This window comes from Pterocles gutturalis, unplaced genomic scaffold (genome assembly GCF_000699245.1).
Source record: "Pterocles gutturalis isolate BGI_N339 unplaced genomic scaffold, ASM69924v1 scaffold13580, whole genome shotgun sequence".
NCBI classification, from domain to species: Eukaryota; Metazoa; Chordata; class Aves; order Pterocliformes; family Pteroclidae; genus Pterocles; species Pterocles gutturalis.
This window is the reverse complement of record NW_010138428.1, coordinates 46,799-65,744: the sequence shown is the minus strand read 5'-3', so window position 1 is coordinate 65,744 and position 18,946 is coordinate 46,799. Positions and strand designations below refer to the sequence as shown.

Sequence of the window (18,946 nt, the reverse complement as noted above, 5' to 3'; positions counted from 1 at the left end):
CGCGGCCGCCGGTCCCGGCACACAGCGGGGTCCCGGGAGGTTGCACCAGGCACTGCCTCTCTGTGGTCCCCCGTTGTCTGGCGGTGACCGGTGGGTTAGTGCTCGTGAGCCCCGAGGGGACATCTGGGGCCCCCGGAGGGTGTGTGCAGGTCCAGGAAAGCGCACGGGTGTGTAATCGCTGTTAAGTTCAAGCTGCCAAACATCGTCACGGCTCCAGTGCTCGGTTTCTTCCTTAGGTGGTGCTGAGCAGTTGAGGTGGTTGGTCAGAATTTGTTTTTATTAAAGAAAAAAAAATCCCCAACAAACAAAAAAAAACCCCTGAAAAAGTGCAGAAGGATCAAAGACACACATTCTGTCAGCACAACCGTTCCTAAATTCACGGACAGGTGCATTCTTACAGCAAAAGATGCTGACAGCTGTTCACGAGAAGAGTAGAAGTCATTTGAGAGATGACTCACATAAGTGAAGCCACATGGATGATTTAGGGGGCTATGATCCTGGTAGCCTAGGATCCTAAAATTATTTTTTTGCCGTAAAAAGTTTACGCAGAACAGCAAGTAATCTTCATTGTATTTCCTGTGTTTAGTAGTTTTGAAACATAATTTTAGCAACTACTTAGAAACAACTGATTGTTCTTTATGCTGTTGATAGGTTGTCAGAACGGAACTGTATAGAGATTGTCACTAAACTGATAGCGGAAAAGCAGTTGGAGGTAGTGCACACGCTTGATGGAAAAGAGTATGTCACTCCAGCACAAATTACTAGGGAGATCCAGGACGAGCTTCACGTTTGTGGTGGTAAGCTTGGCATTAGCTTTCTTCCTCTGGATTTGGAAGTTAATTTTGAAGACTACAGAAAGAATTTAAAAATTTTCTTCAGTACCCTTAATCTTGCAAAAAAAGGGAGCTTGCTTCCTCTTGCTTCATCTGCACATGAATTCATGTACTATTATGTTATTTTCACTTCAGATCTGTATTAAGTTTCTAGGTAAGCATATCAAGATATGTTACTTGGTTCATTTTCACCAATGCAGGATTTCTGAGGTAGAAGTGGTCTAAGAACGCCTTTGAAGGAAATTTGGCATTTTAGTATGGTTAAGTATCTGGCACACATGTTTGCCCTTCACTCTGAATTTCAAATTCATTCTCCTTTCACATCATTAGTAATAATAATTTTTTTTAATTGACATTGACAGATCTTTTATTTTACCAATATGATGAGCCATCTCCTTTGTAAGAACTGGCTTAGATGTATAAGGAAGCAAATGAACTTCAAACTACTTTTTTCAGTGGTTTTAATGAGAGCACAGTATATTGTACTTTTAGTTATATTTAGTTATATTAAGTGTGAATTTCATGGCATGGTATGTTTGGAAAACTAACTTCATTTTGTGTTCATTCAAATTAGTCATTTTCTTACAATTACCACAAGTATACCTCCGTTTGTATTATGCTGTTGTGTATTGTATGACTGTGATAGCTGGAACTGAATTTCAAGTTGCTGGCTTTTGTTAGTAGCATCATGCAAAGGTAGAAAGTTTTGGCAATCTCTGTTTTGATACTTATGGACTAGTGGTCAAATCCGGATCAGCATCAAGGCGAAAATTAGTTGGGAGGGTGTTTGAACAGTGATTTTTACTTCTCGAGTTTCTGTATTGTATTGTCAGCAAGGCCATAGGGTAGAACAATATGGGATATCTTGCACTGACCACCTGTAATTTTTGTGATTTGACAATATATAAAGCTGAAGTTGATTTAAATGGTCTAAAAAATTAAGGAAGGAATATTTTGTGCATGGTGGATTATGCTGTGTTCTAAATCTGTTCAAACATGTTTTATATACTAAAAGTATATTTGTACTTTTTTTTTTTAAGGTCGAGTAAACATTGTTGACTTACAACAGGTAATGTTTTAGTAATAAAAAACTATATATGTCTTTCTTTTCTTCACCATGTATATTGTAAATATGGCGTTCATCAATTTTAGTCCAGTTAAATTAGTTTTTTAAAAGAACAGACTTCATGAAGAGCTCATAGCTTAAGTCAGAGTATTGCAAATTATGTCATCCTTTCATTTACTGCTTTATTGAAAGCTCCTCTCTGCTTAATGATAATCTACAACCTCTGAAATCACCACTAGAAAATATAGATTTTCTTTCTGAACTCTTCCTTTGGAAACTAAGGTGGGCAAACAGAAAAGAAATGTTTCCTGTTTAAATTTGAAGCTGCAAGAGCATGCATAATTAACTTTGCATGCTTCCTTGGATCTTCCCGCTTCCTTCATTAGTCTCGTCTCCACTAATCTGTATCCTCCAGTAGTCTTCCTCTGTGACTAATTTTCCCTTCTGGATTAAGTAAAATTACTTGTGATAAGAAAATCTTTCTGAAAGACAATGTATTATTTTCTGTTCATAGCTTCCTGGAATTTTTTATTATATAGGGTTTTTTTTAACCTTCTCATAGTTGCAAAGAGAGTTTTTTCCCCCTAAAGTGTTGCCGCTTTATTCCAAATCACAAATTAACTGCATATGTATACAATAGTAGAAAAAAATAAAAGCAACTTTCCTCAAGACATAGGAATCTCTAAGTATGATATCTCAATGTTTGAGAATGAATTTCAGTTTAAAGTTCTGATAAGAGGTTTTGTTGGGGTATTTTTTTTAGGTAATAAATGTGGACCTTCTGCACATTGAAAACAGAGCTAACGACATTGTTAAATCAGAAAAAAGTATTCAGCTTGTACTGGGACAGCTTATAAATGAGTGAGTACTTTCAGGAGCAACATGTATAATTCACATTTCTTTTATTTTTTAAAATGCAGACTAAAAATGATGGCCAGACTTTGTTGATTCTGAAGTGAAATACCTTTTGCTTGACTGCTACTAGGGCTGCTGGGTGATCAGTGCTGCTTTTCCAAATGGCGTGTGAGGCTTATCTCCAGTGAATCCATGGAGCAAAGGCCTTACTGAATGTCTTTGCCCAGTATCCTCTCACTTGAGAGACTTCATTTTGTACCCAGTGTCTTTGTGTCCAGCAACCAGATCTAATTTGCTCTGTGGCTTTGCTGTCTGTCCCAGCTGTTGACAATCCCCTCATTTTTTCTCACCTCTTACTTTGCCTCACAAGCCTAAGATGTATGAGCAAGTTATTTCATGGCTTTCAGCCCACTAACAGCCACTGAAGTAATACTCTTAGGGGTTTGTCTCTATTATTGATTATGCTGCAGGATTTATTATTGGCAAAGAATGTGAAATTCCTGTCTCTCTTGAAGTAATTAAGGCCTGTCTTGCTCACTAAAGCCCTTTTTTAAGTCTCATTGGCATATAATGTTTTCCTGTTCCTGCTTTTTGACAGTTTCATGCAAGCAGATAAATGACCGATTTTAATACAAGCTACCTAGTTAGCAGGCTTTAAAAAAAACCCCGCTGACATCATTCTCCTCTATTAATTTAAAATAACTTCCAGATTCTTTTTGCAAAGATGCAACAGGAAGGGGTATAGTGCCAGGTCAGTTAATTTTCATCATGTGGATAAGAGGTTGATCTTGAATTTCACACTTAATGTGTTGGGATTTTTTTTCTTGTTTTTAAATAAGGAGTTACCTGGATCAATTAGCAGAAGAAATAAATGATAAACTACAGGAAACTGGCCAGGTGACGGTATCAGAACTCTGCAAGGCGTATGACCTTCCGGGAGACTTCCTGATTCAGGTGATGCAAGCCACCAACATAGCAAATGTAGAACTGATTGTGTTCACCTTCTGTTGTCGTCTTTGCAATATCCATGGCTTTAATTGTGATGAGCTGCTCATCTTTCTAAGCAGAAAAGTACTAGATACGTAAAGGTTGCAGTCTAACAGCTATTCACAGATTGAGGTTGATGTTTGCCTTTTCAATATTGAGCAAAATTTCTTCAGACTCTCTGTGACTGTTAGGAACAGATTAGGATGACGAATTTTAGGAACAGGTTAGATTAGTGGAAGATCTGAAAACGTTGGTTGAAATATTAGAGAGAAGATGTAAGGGTAATTTCGTCAGGCTCATTAGCTACCAAGGAAGCAGAAATACAATGGCAGAGACCTTTCACTTTAATCAGAAAAGGTAAAATAAATGTTTGTTTGTAGAAGATGAAGCCAGACATTCAGAGTAGAAACAATAACATTTACCTTTGTTAGTGACTATTGTAGTGTTTAAAAGGATTAGGGAGAATTCTCTTACCGTTGTTGACTTTCAGTCAAGGTTGGATTTTCTTTGGAAGATATTTTTTCGGAGGGTAATCCTGTGACGTGTTAGGTGAACAGTCATATTAGGTACCACAGAGAGCTTTGTTGACTCTCAATTTATGAACAGATTTCCTCTAATATTTGTTGCACAATCAACTTCTACAAAAACATTTCCAACATCTGAAAATTGTTACGTGGTTTCTCATTGTTTCGTGAGCAATATTTCCTGGGCTTAGTTCACTTTTGTAAATGTGCACTTAGTGCACATTTATAAACTGTTTGCACCTCCTTGTGTTCATTGTTGCTAATTTTTGTCTTGACTGTCTGAAAAAATGGATGGCAAATTCCTCTGGCACTGATTCGTACAAAATTAATACAAAAGTCAAATCTTAGTTTTTATTGTGCGTCTCCAAACCATAGTTATTTGTTTTGCAAAGTTTTCTTCCATCGTTAGATACACATATATCTCTCTTTTTTTTTTTTTTTTTTTTTTTAAAAAAAAGGACATTATTAGGAAAACTGAATTCCCTGAAGTTTGGAGTGTGGGCCATAATGATATCGTTACGTGTAGTAAGACACATGATCAATGTACCTAAATAATAATTTCCACTTGTGGTCCTCATTTCTGAGTATTTTGTCTGTTTTAGCAAAACTAATTTGCCGATTTGTTAATACAGATTTTTTGAATAATTTTGTTTAACATCATTATTATGCAATTTCAGCAGTCATCCCAGCTTCTATTTACAGGCGTTATCCAGACGTTTGGGTAGAATTATTCGTGGACAACTAGACCAGGAAAACCGTGGGGTGATTTTTACAGAAGCCTTTGTGTCCCGTCATCGAGCACGCATTCGTGGTCTCTTCACTGCAATTACTCGGTAAATTGCGACACCTGCAACCACATATTAATATATTTTTGACCATAAGTCTTCATGGACCAGATTCATTTGTGATTGAAAAAGGAAAGAAAATAAAGACCCATGGATAGATTTCTTTAAGTGTAGTTCAGTTCCTGGGTGAAATATTGAGTTATATTAGACTTGTTTTTTTCAAGTCAAGACCTCCTTTGGAAAGGAGAACAAGGAAGGTGTAACAATATACAGTATACAACATACTTAAGTTTTTTGGCTAAAGAAAATGTTGTTTGCTCGTTCTTACATTTGTTTGGAGAATATCTACCCTCATTGTGATTCCACCACTCTCCAGTCAATTAAATGTGGATGTCTACCCACTACATATAATTGTAGATAATTTTTTCTTATTAAATCAGTAATGTTCTGTGTCAGTTCGTATGAAGAGAAAAACTTGGGACAGCAAAAGTTTCCTTACAATAATTATTGTAGCTCTGTTATAAGCTACAACTTTGTAGTAATTCAGAATTAAAACCTTATAAGCTATGTTAAGCATCAGTGTAGCTCCGTGGGGCTAAGACGTTATGTAGTTTTGTCCATCTGGAGTAACCTCTTATTTCTAGATTCTCCACATCAGTTTCAGATCATTAACTTATATTGGTTTGTTTTTCTTTTTTCCAAGGCCTACACCTGTAAGTAATTTGATCACTCGGTATGGATTTCAAGAACATTTACTCTACTGTGAGTTTCATTCAGACTTCTTTCTGGTTTTGTTAGTTAATTCATAGGTTCTTCATTACTAGAAGTATGCTTTCAAAGAAGCATTTTAGTGTATAGCCTTAATTCTGGACTAAAGAAGAATATGCTTCTCTCTAGCGTAAAAAGTGTTAAAGCTTTTGTGCTGTCCATGACAGAAGAGATGTTCTCTGTATCTAAAGCAATGAAAGCGTGCATTGACAAAATAAATGCCTCTGGGGGCAGAATGATGCAAGAAGTGCAGGACTCACTTTGTCATCTCTTTTCTTATTTGCCCTTGGCTACTGGCAGTTTTATCAGCGAAGCACACAAAAGGGGACGGCTTTTATCTAGCCAAATGGCATTAACTGCCCTGGATTTTATTTATTGACTCTTCTCTGTGGTAGCAGAGGCAGAGCTTTTGTTACACTCTTAGTTAAATGTCTTTATATACTGAGAGATAAAGCATATCCTTAAACTGTTTGCTTTTATTTTCCGCAGTTCCTTTTTAAAATAGAAATTCATAAAGTTTTCCTATCCAACTGCTGAAACTTTTAGGCCGTACTTGATTGTTTCTCACTTCTAATGTTGCAGCTTTTCTTTGACTACCAGGAATCCCCTCCTGTCTGTCTAAAATGCTGCTTCAAGCATCATTGGTCTTGTATGTGGGCTGACCAGGTGCTGCTGGTCTTCAGAATCCTTCAGTGGTTTTCTTTCTCTTCTCATGAAAGTTAATATTCCTCTTTTTTTTGATTTGGTCTTTTTGCCTTCAGGGCATTGCACACTTTAGCTCCAGTATAATATCTCTCTGCTTACCTTCTTGTTCTTTGCAACAAGCTTATTCATTAAAAATGAAAATCTTAGCATTTAAATAAAATCATATAAGCACTCTACTTTCACATAACCAATTTAAGGTTTCCTCTTCTTTTGGAAGGTGCCATCTGTGTATTCATAGATTGAAGGGAAAATCTGCTAAACTGCATTATAGTAATGTTGCAGTACCCAACAAATTTCAGTATGCAGTTATAGTCTTTTTCAAACAGGTCCTGCAGGTACCTGATCCTTTATTGCACGAGCAATATATATACTGTATACAGTGTTAACGTGAATTGAAGTTCCAGTGTTTTCCTGTCACCAGTAATTGTCATGATGGCTAAATGTATTCTATTACTTTCTTTTTCTTGTTTTTTTTTGAGCTTGTTCGTCTTTTTTCTTTAGTTTTTCTTTATTTAATTTCCTCTGCAGTCTCATAAGTTTCAAAGATCTTTTTACTCACTGCCAGAGCGCATTTGATTTTATTCTATCCATTTTCTGAGATACCATTTCAATTCCACAAACGCTGAAAACTTGAAAAATACTTTTTTAATTATGTTACTTAGACTCTTTGCTTTTTATGTTTGTCATTAGTAACACTGTGGTTTAAAGACGTCTTTGTCAGTTTAGTGTTTCTTCCAGGAAAAAAAAAAAGTTCAGTGTACTGTTTGTATAATTTACAAACAGCTAATTATTTGATCAACGCTTGGTGTTAGGCAAGATAGTCTTTGGTTCTGTCACATAGCTGTGCTGCTATTCATGTTAAGCTGACTTGAATTTATGATAGAAAATAAATAATTTTAGAAATGATAAGCTGTTTAAGTTAAAACACTAATTACAAAGCATAATGAAAGCACATGTTCTTGATTTCTGAATATTGTGTAGCTGACATAGGACAGACACAGAGGGACGCTTATCATCTTTGTCAAACTTTGTCAGAGACCTAATAGCACGCTACAAACTACTCATCTTTAAAAATACGTGTGAGATTACAGTAGTTTTGCAAAGCTCCTGTTGTTTTAAAACAAGAGACTGTTTAGGCATAATTGTAGTAGGGGCTGTGAAATCTCCTCCGAAAGCACCTTCCCTGCCCTGGAGTTTTAGAACTGTCACTTGAAATAACACAAAAATTAATTGGCATTTTCATTTCTTCTCCTTTCAGTCTCCAGTTTATTGCAAGTGCTCCACAAAATGGTTTGAAATACCTATAAAAGTTTCGCTGTTTTTCCCAAAAAATTTGAACAAAGACAAGTTGAGATTGCAAACTGTATTGTCTGACAATTGTTTAAGTAGAATAGGCATGTCGACTATTTTCTAGTGTAACTAAACTATTCGTAAGTATAAAAATCTAATTTCATTTTCAGAATCTGTCTTATAAGTAAGGTAACTGAACCATGGCAGAGCATAGCTTCTAGTTCTTGTCTTAGATTACATAAAACTATATCTTGTTTAAGTCAGTTTGTCTTTCTTCTACATTTTTTCATTGTAACTACTGTTCAGTTTTGTTAGTGGAAGTTGTGTTCAATAGCTGCTAGCTTACAGAGATTTATCTACACTGTGGGCATATCTGATAAAAAAATTGTGATTTAAAATGTAGTATTTCTTCTGGAACCAGATTTTCCTGTGTAGGTGAGCTAAACTTCTATATGCTGTACTAAGCATGTTGAAATATTGACTGCTACTTGTATTTAATGAGGAAGGAGCAATACCATGCAATACCATTTAGTGTTCTGTTCCGGGGTAAAATCTGTCTTTTAATGAAATAGAAATCAACACAAACTGAAGGTAAAAAAGCCATTGAGCAAAGCTCTGAAAGTCAGCAGAGCTTGGCAGTTGAAGTCACTGATTTTTTTAGTGTATCTGATAACTTATGAAAGAGTGAAAACAGAACATATAAGGCAAATCAGATATTCCTGTACACCTTTAAAGGACTGAAAATACCTTGTTTAGCACTGAGAAAGCATTAGTACTTTGGTACTGCCAGTTGCCAATACATTCTTTGTCATCAATATTTGTGCATTATCAGGGGGTTATTGTTGGTAAGTGTGAACATGGTAAACCATGAAGATGGTCGCCAGGAGGAGGTGCTCACATTTATGCAGTTTAGGTAGCAAATTTTTACTGTCATTTTAGTGAGTTCAGATCTCTCTTTTTTCCATCTTAGTTATCATGCAAGCAGTGAATTCGAATAGGACATTATTATTTAAATGCTCATACATTTTATTGTCTGGCCAGAGAAAGATTTTTTTTGTGACTACATTTTCTAAATTAAAAGCTCAAACTGTCCAAGTATATGTTCAGTAAAAAGTGTTTTGATCCTGCCATTGTGGCTCACTCTTTTGAAATGTTGCATGATTTCCAGAGCTTTTATCAAGACATTCTCATAAGTGTTAAAAATAATTGATAGAACTCAGAAATGTTTCACTAGAAAAAGCACTTGTAGTTTTGTCTTCAGTTTCTTTCAATTAATAGTAAAAAGGAAAACAACTAAGAGATGGGAGAAAAATAAAAAACAAGACAGGCAAAATAACTGCTAAGTTTTGAGTAATGCATGTGTTGAAGTGGAAAATGTCACTTCATTTATTTTCTTCTTGTAGCTGTGCTAGAAGAACTTGTTAACAGCGGTCGTCTAAAAGGCACCGTGGTTGGTGGGAGACAGGATAAGGCTGTGTTTATTCCAGATATCTATGCCAGAACACAGAGCAACTGGGTGGATTCCTTTTTCAAGCAGAATGGTTACTTAGGTAATTAATCTTTATTCTTCTAGATAAAATATCTTTCTAAAACCACTGGAGGTAATCGGTCTTACTCTAATATAGCTGGTGTCTAGACTGAAGCCTCACAAGAGTAAGTGGAAATCAATACAGCAGCTGATGCTCCTTTGTTAAAAGACCATCTTGCTTTTAATGATGTGTGTTACTTTATCACAAAGAACCTTATTTCAGCAGAGAGCAATACTGCTAAACAGTAACTTTATTTTTCACAAACAGTTACAAATGCTACTTTTATTACAGTCTGAAAACATTTCTTAGACTGCTCATCGTAGGCTTTTCAGATGATCAGGTTTGACCCACATTGTTGGAGTTCAGAACAGCAGTCCAGGTTACAACCACGCTCTGGCTGTTAATAGTCCAGATAGCCAAGCGTGCAGCACACAGGAAGAACCTTTTCCAAAATCAGATTTGTAGAACTGGAGCAGGTAGCCCTGATGTCCTGATTTGAATCCAAACCAGTCTGTCTAACTTAAAGCTGAGTGATGCTGGACAATGGTGTTTTAAAACAGGAGCTGTGGGAAAATGTGGGCCTGAGTAAACAGAGGAATGTACCCTTATGGTCGCAAAGGGCCAGTCCCTAAATAACAGTCTTGCAGTTTGAAAAGGTTCAGCATAATTTGCTGTAATATTAAGTATTTCTGTAATATTGCTTGACTGATAGAGTATCTGTCAAAGTCCTTGAATGTTTTCAGAACATCTAAGTATGAACTGCCGAACAGGTGAAATGCTTTGCTTGTGAGGCATTGCATGATGCTACAAGTATATTGGAGTAACTTTTGAAAACAAAATGTTTTGACATTGTTTCTATTGTATATATTGTTTATGTTATATTAGGATACTCTGGAAAGATGTAATTGCAAAGATAAATTTAATGGTATAAGAATCTGAAAAAAAAAATTCCAAAACTCAGACCGAAGTCATGGCCATGATTTAATCTTCATATTTCTATTAACTGTGTTTAGGTGTACTGAACTAAGTTTTACGTTTTACATCAGTATCAGCTAGAGGCTGCATTTACTTGTCTAAAAACTGTATGTATTTCTTAATTTCCTGCCTTCAAAAAAAGTTATCACATAAGATCCTGTATGTATATGAAGGAACTTGAATGTAACATCTAACTATTTTATAGAATTTGATGCGTTGTACAGACTTGGCATCCCTGACCCAGCAGGCTACATTAAAAAAAGATACAAGTCCGCACAGCTCTTATTTCTGAGAGCAGCTTGTGTTGGTCAAGAAATTGTGGATCAAGTTGAAGCCTCTGTAGAGGAAGCTATCAGCTCTGGAAACTGGATAGATGTAGCAGTAAGCAATCTTTCAATTGTTGTTGTTAGATTTATTTATTTTGTCTTATTTTTGTGTCAAGTCATACTTTATTGAAACTGCACATATGTATAATGAAAATTCCATGTTGCCAAGAATATTTGGTTTAAGTAAAATAGTACGTAAAAAGGTGTTATTGTCCTTTAAGTTGGTCTGAACAAAAACAGGGGAAGAACATACCAGTATTCAGTTAATAGATACCTAAGACTAGCTTTCATTTCAAAATTAGGGTTAATGTATTCTGCTAGAGACCAATATATTTCTGTGGAGGTTTTTTTTTTTCGGAAAGAAGTTTAAACTGAACTCATTACAGTTTTGATAAGCAGAGGAATATTAGCCACTTTATCGTGGCTAAATCCTAATTTTAGGCCTTATAGCCCTACTCCGTCGCTTGTGAGGAGGCCTGCTGTTTTGTGCTTGGTGTTACTCTGTTGAGCTGCATTTTGAAGAAGTTGCCATGTGTTTTGCCAGAGGTAAGGCATATTCTAGAGCAATCTTGATTTGGGATGTTAGAAGATTTAAAATAGTGTTTACTCTTAAATTACTAGTTTAATTGAAAAAGTGTGATATATTCTAAATAATTAACAGATGTCAAATAGGGTGTCTGTGTATTCTTTTTATCCACATACAAGTATGTCTTATCCATATACAAGTATGTCTGTCCATTCCAGAACAGGTTATTGTATGTAAATGATTTTAATTTTCTTTACCCTAGACTCTTCTGCCCAGTTCATTGTCCGTAGAAGATGCTGGGATTTTGCTTCAGCATGTGATGAGATCTTTAAACAAAAGTTCTTCAGGTTTAGTCTTCAGTGACACCATTGTGGTCAGTGAGAAATTTCTGAGCAGCTGTGCTGATCTGTTTTCTGATAAGATGCAACAGAAAGCTGAAAAGGTACAGGTTTTTTTATTGGTCAAGATGCAATATGTGTTGAGTGTTGGAGTATAGTTTATGTGCCTTTCTATTTGCTGTTACCATCTCTTTCCATCTCATCTGAAATACAGCTTGAGAAGGGCAAAAATTAAGAAAAGGTTTATATATGTAATCAGTTTAATTTAATGTATATTTAGTTGCATTCAGGGAACACCATCACACTAACAATATGAGAAGATGCTGAATTTTGAAGAGAAGAATTAATGTCTTTTCATGTGTTGCACTTGGAAAACATGGTGTTAGATTAGTATGTTTAAAAATGGAGAAATGGCTTAAATATTTCTGTATGCATCTTTTGTTGCTATGATTGTCTTTTTGCTATTAAGTGCATGTTCTTCATTTTAGGAAATGAAAAGTAACCCTGTTAATTTAATCACTGAAGAAGATTTAAAACAGGCTTCTGGTTTAGAGAATTCATATGCTAATAAAAAAGACAAAAAGGATGAACGAAGAAAGAAGGCAACTGGTAAGGCATCAACATTTAGCTTAAGCAAAAAAAAAAAAAAAAAAAAAAAGGCTTGTTTAGCCTTGGAAATACTCAAATATAAAGTTACTATATTTTGTAGTCCGTTAGTTGCCTCCAGACTGTCGCTGAAAATACTTAAGAAATAATCCAACCACTTATCATCATTATACTGTAGGTGTAAATATATCTGAGCTATGTCCATTATAACTAATTTCAGATTTAGAAGTGCAGAGGAAGTACCATAAAGATACCTTGAGTTAGTCCAACACAAGGCAACTGGCTTTAGAAGTGAGAAATCCATGTTCATTTATTAGCGTGTATGGTATGGTCACATAAGTTTGAGTTTTGCAGTGAGGACTGACGAAACCAGTATTAGCTCAGAGATCTCTGTACCATTTTTTTATTACAGAGTATAAATAACACTCTTCACTTTTCAGAGATCCAGGTGAAAATTTCTTAACAGTCTTGAGAAGTTACTGCCAAAATCACTCTGTCTAAATTGAGAAAAGAGGTATTAAGATGGGTTTTTTTGGAGAATATTGTACATCTTTTCTGAGAATCCCATGCCAGATGTTTTTTCTGTTGTTTGCACTTATAACAGTTATTTGGAGTTTCACACAGTTTACTTTAAGGTGTATTTGCGTTAAATTAATCCCAAGCCTTACTCCATTTGTGTGGTGGCTGTTTAGAGTAGATCCTAATCAAAAAAAAAAAAAAATGTGTATTTAGCCCTTTCAAACTTTTCTGGTTTTTAAAACATTATTCAGACTACAGACTGTATTTTCAGTCCCAAAAACTTTATATGGATCTTGTGTTGCTACAGCATAGCTGAGCAATCTGTGTTGAACTCACATGCAGAGTTTTATGTGGTACTGAAAGTAACATAATTAGAGCGCTGATGCATCTAGCTTAATTGAATATAGTTATCTGAAAAATAAAACATTATATTACACTCTTTAAAAAGGCCATGACTGAGTTGGCATGGAATCTAAACTTGCTCTTACTACGAGAGACAGCTGATTTTTCTAGGCCAGACCTGAAGCAGAGAAGCTTGAAATTTATTTTAATTGAACTGGCATAAATAGAATGACTTCAGCTTCTAACCCTCTGAGTGAGCCTCTGCTAAGCACGTACTGTGTGTCTGGACACATTCATATCCACAGGTAATACATGCTGCACCATCAGCAACCACTACCCTGCAGTGGTTTTTTTATGCTCTGTTTGGTGTATTACCTTAAAACAGTCAGTTTAAGGGTTAGATGTTATTTTGCAATGGCAGAATGTGGCCAATGTCACAGTGCCTATTTAAGGTCTGCATGTGACTGTATCAGTATCTTCTGTTTTAAGTGTAACCTGAGGTGGGGTAGTGTTAACGCAGTTCATTACAAATATGGACTCTGCCATGTATTGGGTTAATGAAAATTTCCAAGATAAATTCTCTATTGTTTATTTATAATATAATTTGCAACAGTCTGTTATAAATAAATATTTGGAGAGGCAAATACTTTTGTAATTCTTTGTGTACTTTACATTCCATGTATCCTATTGTCATAAAATATGGCTTTTCCAGCAGCAGTCTCTCCTGCTTCATCTCTCTGTGGATAAGATCTTGACTGCAGATTGCAGCTTTTTCTCTATGTCTGTAAAGTGGAATACAGAAAGAAAGGAACTTGTTTCCACAATAACTAGTATATTACACAGTTGACAAACAGCTTGTATCTGTTCAGGTGAATGCAGTCACATTTCCAATAAGTTTGTGAAAAACACCAACTTTCCTTTTTTTTTTCCTTTTTTTTGGAGAGGTCACAAACTCAACTCAGAAGGTGTCTCAAGTACACCATCTGCTGCTAGCTGCAAGTGAAAAGTGAACTGGTTTGGTGTTTCTGCAAAGTAGTCTTTAAAAATCCATCTGTAGTACATAACAGATTCAGTTAGCTTTGTGAGTAGGAGCATCTCGTCTTTGTGCTTCCTTTCATTAAAAGATAGTACTGTTACATAACGCAGTGACTTGAAATCTTCAACTTTATATTTAAACAAAAAAATGACTACATTCTCATGACTTAGTACATGTATGGAACCAATTATTCTGGAGTTTCAATTTATTTCAAGTGAAAAAAAGAAGGTAACGAGCTGTGACAAAGGGAACAAACAGCAGAGCACCTTACCTTGTGGAAAGGGACTGTCTTGCAAATTGAGATCCTGTCTGCAGTATGAATACATGGATTACAGGACCTATGAACTAAGTAATTTGTTATGTTTGTGAGAACTGGAACTTCTCATTGCTTTATAGTCATCTAGGAATAGTCAAAAAATAGTGTTCTGGTTAGTTGAGTGCACGCTTCCAAGAATATTTTGGGTAAGTGCTTAGTAAGTAGGATTCTTTCTCTGAAAGTTAACAAATGTACATTATCTGGAATATTTTTGAGTAGCTACATTATTCAGCGTCACTGAATAAAAATGCTAAATGCTTACTAAGGTGCTGTTTTCAACCATCAGAAATTCTCCCATTACTATTATGGACACTGGTATCTCATCTGTTTGGAAAAGCTGGAAAAAGATATTGGTTTTTTTTTTTTTAATAATACATTTGATATGATTAGTGTTTGTGTTTATTAATGACATTAGCTTAAAGCTTTGACTTAGTTGGTTTTTTTTCCTTAAGAATGAAACTTATGGCCCTAAGATTCTGGAATATGTATTATAGGTTATGTTTAAATTCAGGTTGTGTTTTTTTTAATTCAGCATTAACAAGTAATGCAGATAAATTACCATAATATTGTAAACAATATTTTTAAATGCTAGAACTTGACTGTGCACTAAGCACATAATTCTCCACCAGAGGGCAGTGGAAGCGTGAGAGGAGGAGGAGGTGGTAATGCCAGGGAGATCAAGATTAAGAAAACTAAGAAGAAAGGAAGAAAGGATGTGGACAGCGATGAAGAGTTGCAAGCTACTAGCACAGGTTTGTCATTTTGGACACTATGTACACATACTGACATGTTTTTATTCACTTGCTTTTCCATATATCTGTTTTTCTTCACTGTATTGATAAAGTCAAGTAAAATATCAAAGAATTTGAGAATGCTATTCCATTAGAATTGTATCAATGAATATGCTACTGCTATCTAAATGAAATGGACATAATGTATTCACTGAATAGTATAACTTAGTCTTGAAAAAAATAAATTTAAGTAAAGGAAATGGGAGCAGGTAGTTTGGTATTTGGGTTTTTTTAAATTTTATTTTATGTAGGAAATGCCTTAGGTATCAGGATGAATATTATACTTGGTTTCTTAACACCTGAATAGTGTATGGTAAATGGAGAAGTTCTCATCTGGTTCCAAAGCTTAATTAGCTTAAATTAACAAAATCAGTGCAATGAAACAGTACTTAGATGTTTTTCCTCATAAGGATAAAATATACAGTCAAAATAAAGTTTCGGTATTTTAAATAAGATTCATTTTGCGTGACTGAGACTTCTGCATATAAGCTAGCTATCTTTATAACTCTTGACTTTGTAATGGAGGAAAGTAGGTACGTTGAAGGGCTAGCCTGTCTCACTTGTTGTAGGTGTGTATTGCAGGATGAGTTTGAATCACTCCCTCTTAGTACCCAGCTCTCTAGCTTTACTGTTAGGAGAAGGAGCATGGATGGCTTCCTCAGAAGTAAACGCCTACAATGTTAGACTTATAGCTAAGAGTGGTTGTAAATGAGACAATCATGATTATGTGTTACTTCTTTTATTTGATGGAATACCAGAAATGTGTACTTCCATTTCATATAAAGTATCTAGACTTTCAATATCGACTGAAAAATACTTTTAAATATGATGTTTGAAGTTGTGAAGTACAGCATCTTAATTTGGTGTGATACTACTCTCATAGAATTACTTTAATTCACATATAAACTAAGTTATTTTTTAAGACTACTCAGTTACAGTGTTAAATCACCTTTTTTTTGGTGTAGCCTGTCATGTTATACAATTGTTGCTGCTTGTATTGCTATGCTGTAATAAATAAACTGAACCAAAATCCCAAGATAAATTCAGATGTAACCATTCAAATATAAATAACACTCTTCCAAAACCCTACTTTAGCTCCCATTCTACCTGTTTGTATAGCCTTTTATGTTGTTCATTGCTACTGTGGCACAACTGGGAATATCATTGATTTCCATTTAGTTACCTCATGTGCAGAATAAACCTGTTTTATGCTGCATCTGGAACATGGAATGCCTGTCCTTTTCTAGTTGCCCATCATTTTCCTGATCTCAGTTTTATATGAAAACACAAAATTCTGCAGCATGCAGACAAACTTCATGCACTAATTCAAATGCATTTACAAGCAGCATGTAAGTTGATTTTATTACTGGAACTTCTTGTCTGGTTTAATAGTCTTGCTTTATTGTATCTCAAATTTTGTACTGTGACTTCCGGTTTAGGATACTCTCTGTTGCACGATTGTGTACCTTACTCCGTGGAGTTAAAAAAAAAAAACCAACTATGTTGTGAAATCCTTCAATGTTGCATTCATTTTTGGCATTTTAAAATAACTGTCTTTGTGATGTCATAGTTTCTAAACTAGTGGATGGGCCAGGCAGTTTGAAATGTCTCACCAAAAATGCATGTCCTCATATACTACTTAAGTTGTTTGTTACAGAAAATAACAAGTGATCAAAAGAGAAATTCTATCAGTTTTTCATATGTGAAAAATGTAACTGTCATCTGTAGTCATCCCTTTTTTTTTTTTTGCATTGTTGATAATGCATTTCTTCTATGGAGGTTTGGACTTTCAGGCATTTCAATGTCTCATGCCACAGAGTAACTGCAGCAAAACTAAATGTAATGTTTTCTCAATGGATGTTGCTCATTGGATGTTTCGCAATGGATATTACAGGTAGGAATAAGCAGCCGGAGTTCCCTTTCATGTCAGAGGAGGAAATTCAGGACGTTTTGAAGACCCACATGGCAGATTGTCCTGAAGAGCTTATTGCGGAACTTGCTGAGCATCTAATAAGGTAATTTCAGTAATTCAGCTGGACTTAGAAAGTCTGTGATTCACTTCAGATTAATCTTCTCTTCAATCTGTCTTCATGCTTAGAAAAAAATGTTTTACTGATGGAAGTGAACCACAGTATTCTTTTTCTATACAGCTCCATGTTACATACTTGTTTATGTATGAAAGCTGTGCTGACACAGTAATGAGAAATAATGCTTCTGCTTAGCATTAGGTGGTTCTGCATCCTTTGTAAGCAAACATATTTCAGGCTCATGGGTGTATTTCCACCCCCTTACACTGATCCATGTTGGAGTTTCACCACGTTGGGGTTTTTCCCATCTCCTGTACAGCCCTTGGTATATGTTCACGTTCTCCGTCTTTTGTGGCTCCCCTGGTATCTGTGTGAACTGTGTGGTAAGCTAAGTCAGCAAACTGATCTAAGTAAAGATGAATAACTTCTTTTAAAAGATGTTCCATACAAGAGAGGGGATGTAAATATGGGTGTTCAGGGCAAAAAGGACATGATAGGACTGTAACATCCCAAGCTTGAATAAACTTGGAGTGCCATGGTAACTGCATCTTTAGAAGGGCCTGTGCTGTTTTAATGGCACTTAAGTCTTCCTCTTATAGCTTTCATTGATCTGAAATTTGTTCACAGACCCCTGAAAGAGTTTATGAATAGTGTTGCTTCTGGAAGTCTTTTGTGTCTTTCATCTTGTTCCCACGTAGGAGTTGTTCTGAGTTAAAGCCTTGGCAAGCACTTACATACCATGCATAATATAAGCAATAGTACTTCTGCAGTTACAAAAGTACATTTTAATTTCCTAGTGCTTTTTTATTATTTCAGTTATTTACTGTTTATCTCACCATTCTGTGGCATTATTGTCCCATTCTTTTACTGTGTAATGAGGTAGCTTTCTCTATTGCTGATATATTGGGAAAAACCTTCTACAGTTTTACACTTTGCTTAATATTTCTCCTTTCTTCCTCCCTGTTCTCAGACCTTTAACAAAAACTTACCAGGAAGTTGTGCGTTCTGTTTTTACATCTTCAACATCTTCCTCTGGAGCTAGCAGAAGACAGACTATGAAGGAATTGCAGGAGGAATTCTCAAACTTGTACAACAACATTCGGTTATTTGAAAAGGGAACAAAGCATTTCACAGGTACAATAAATATATACTTTAAAAAATAAATATGCTCCTGCAAGGATGTTGAATCTATTCCAGAATCGACATGCAAGGTCAAAGAAGAGCAATGGTTTAAAAGGGAAAATGTTGAGTTGTGTTTATACTGCCTAACACTGACCTTATGCTGGAGTGCATTGCTTTGCACACTTAGTAAAATATGTTCTTTTTATTTCATATCCATAGTCTGTCATATCTTCTGTCAAAATAATTGTGGGTTCTTTTCCTTCCTTCCAAAGTGTTTGCATCCCTCCCCAGTTTTTGTTTTCTGGGGGTTGGGGAAGGAAAAGAATCGAAAGATTAGTAAGCTTACTTCAGTCTGTCACCTGTGCCACTAATGAAAGAATGGAATACTACCTGATTCTGAGAAGCCCTTGTTAAAACCCATTTTAGTTTTGATACTGAAAGTAGTAATGAAAGAATGGAATACTACCTGATTCTAAGAAGCCCCTGTTAAAACCCATTTTAGATTTGGTACTGAAAGTAACTGCTTTTTGAGAGTAGTTTTTAAAAAAAGTGTAGGTTCATTTTGCAGTGGGTTACTTTGTAAGGTGTCTTCTTTAGCTACCTATATTTTGTGACAGAAAAGTAACATTAGGAGAATATTGTAGACATTTCCAAGATTCTCTGCTGTATTCAGCTTTCTT

At 35.4% G+C, this 18,946-nt stretch overlaps 1 protein-coding gene across 1 annotated transcript in view; it reads left to right on the top strand.

The window, feature by feature from the left end:
- Positions 1-651: 651 nt before the first annotated feature.
- The window catches only part of UFL1 (UFM1-specific ligase 1), a gene marked incomplete at its 5' end in the record, with an annotated part of 21,573 nt that continues 3,278 nt past the window's right edge, over positions 652-18,946 (top strand). The window contains 13 exons of the mRNA XM_010083008.1: positions 652-797; positions 1,874-1,902; positions 2,663-2,760; positions 3,594-3,708; positions 4,968-5,098; positions 5,754-5,812; positions 9,217-9,363; positions 10,523-10,698; positions 11,432-11,611; positions 11,996-12,116; positions 14,956-15,078; positions 17,012-17,132; positions 18,115-18,278. Of these exons, the coding sequence (XP_010081310.1) occupies positions 652-797; positions 1,874-1,902; positions 2,663-2,760; positions 3,594-3,708; positions 4,968-5,098; positions 5,754-5,812; positions 9,217-9,363; positions 10,523-10,698; positions 11,432-11,611; positions 11,996-12,116; positions 14,956-15,078; positions 17,012-17,132; positions 18,115-18,278 (1,610 nt within the window). The remainder of the gene's footprint in view (positions 798-1,873; positions 1,903-2,662; positions 2,761-3,593; positions 3,709-4,967; positions 5,099-5,753; positions 5,813-9,216; positions 9,364-10,522; positions 10,699-11,431; positions 11,612-11,995; positions 12,117-14,955; positions 15,079-17,011; positions 17,133-18,114; positions 18,279-18,946) is intronic.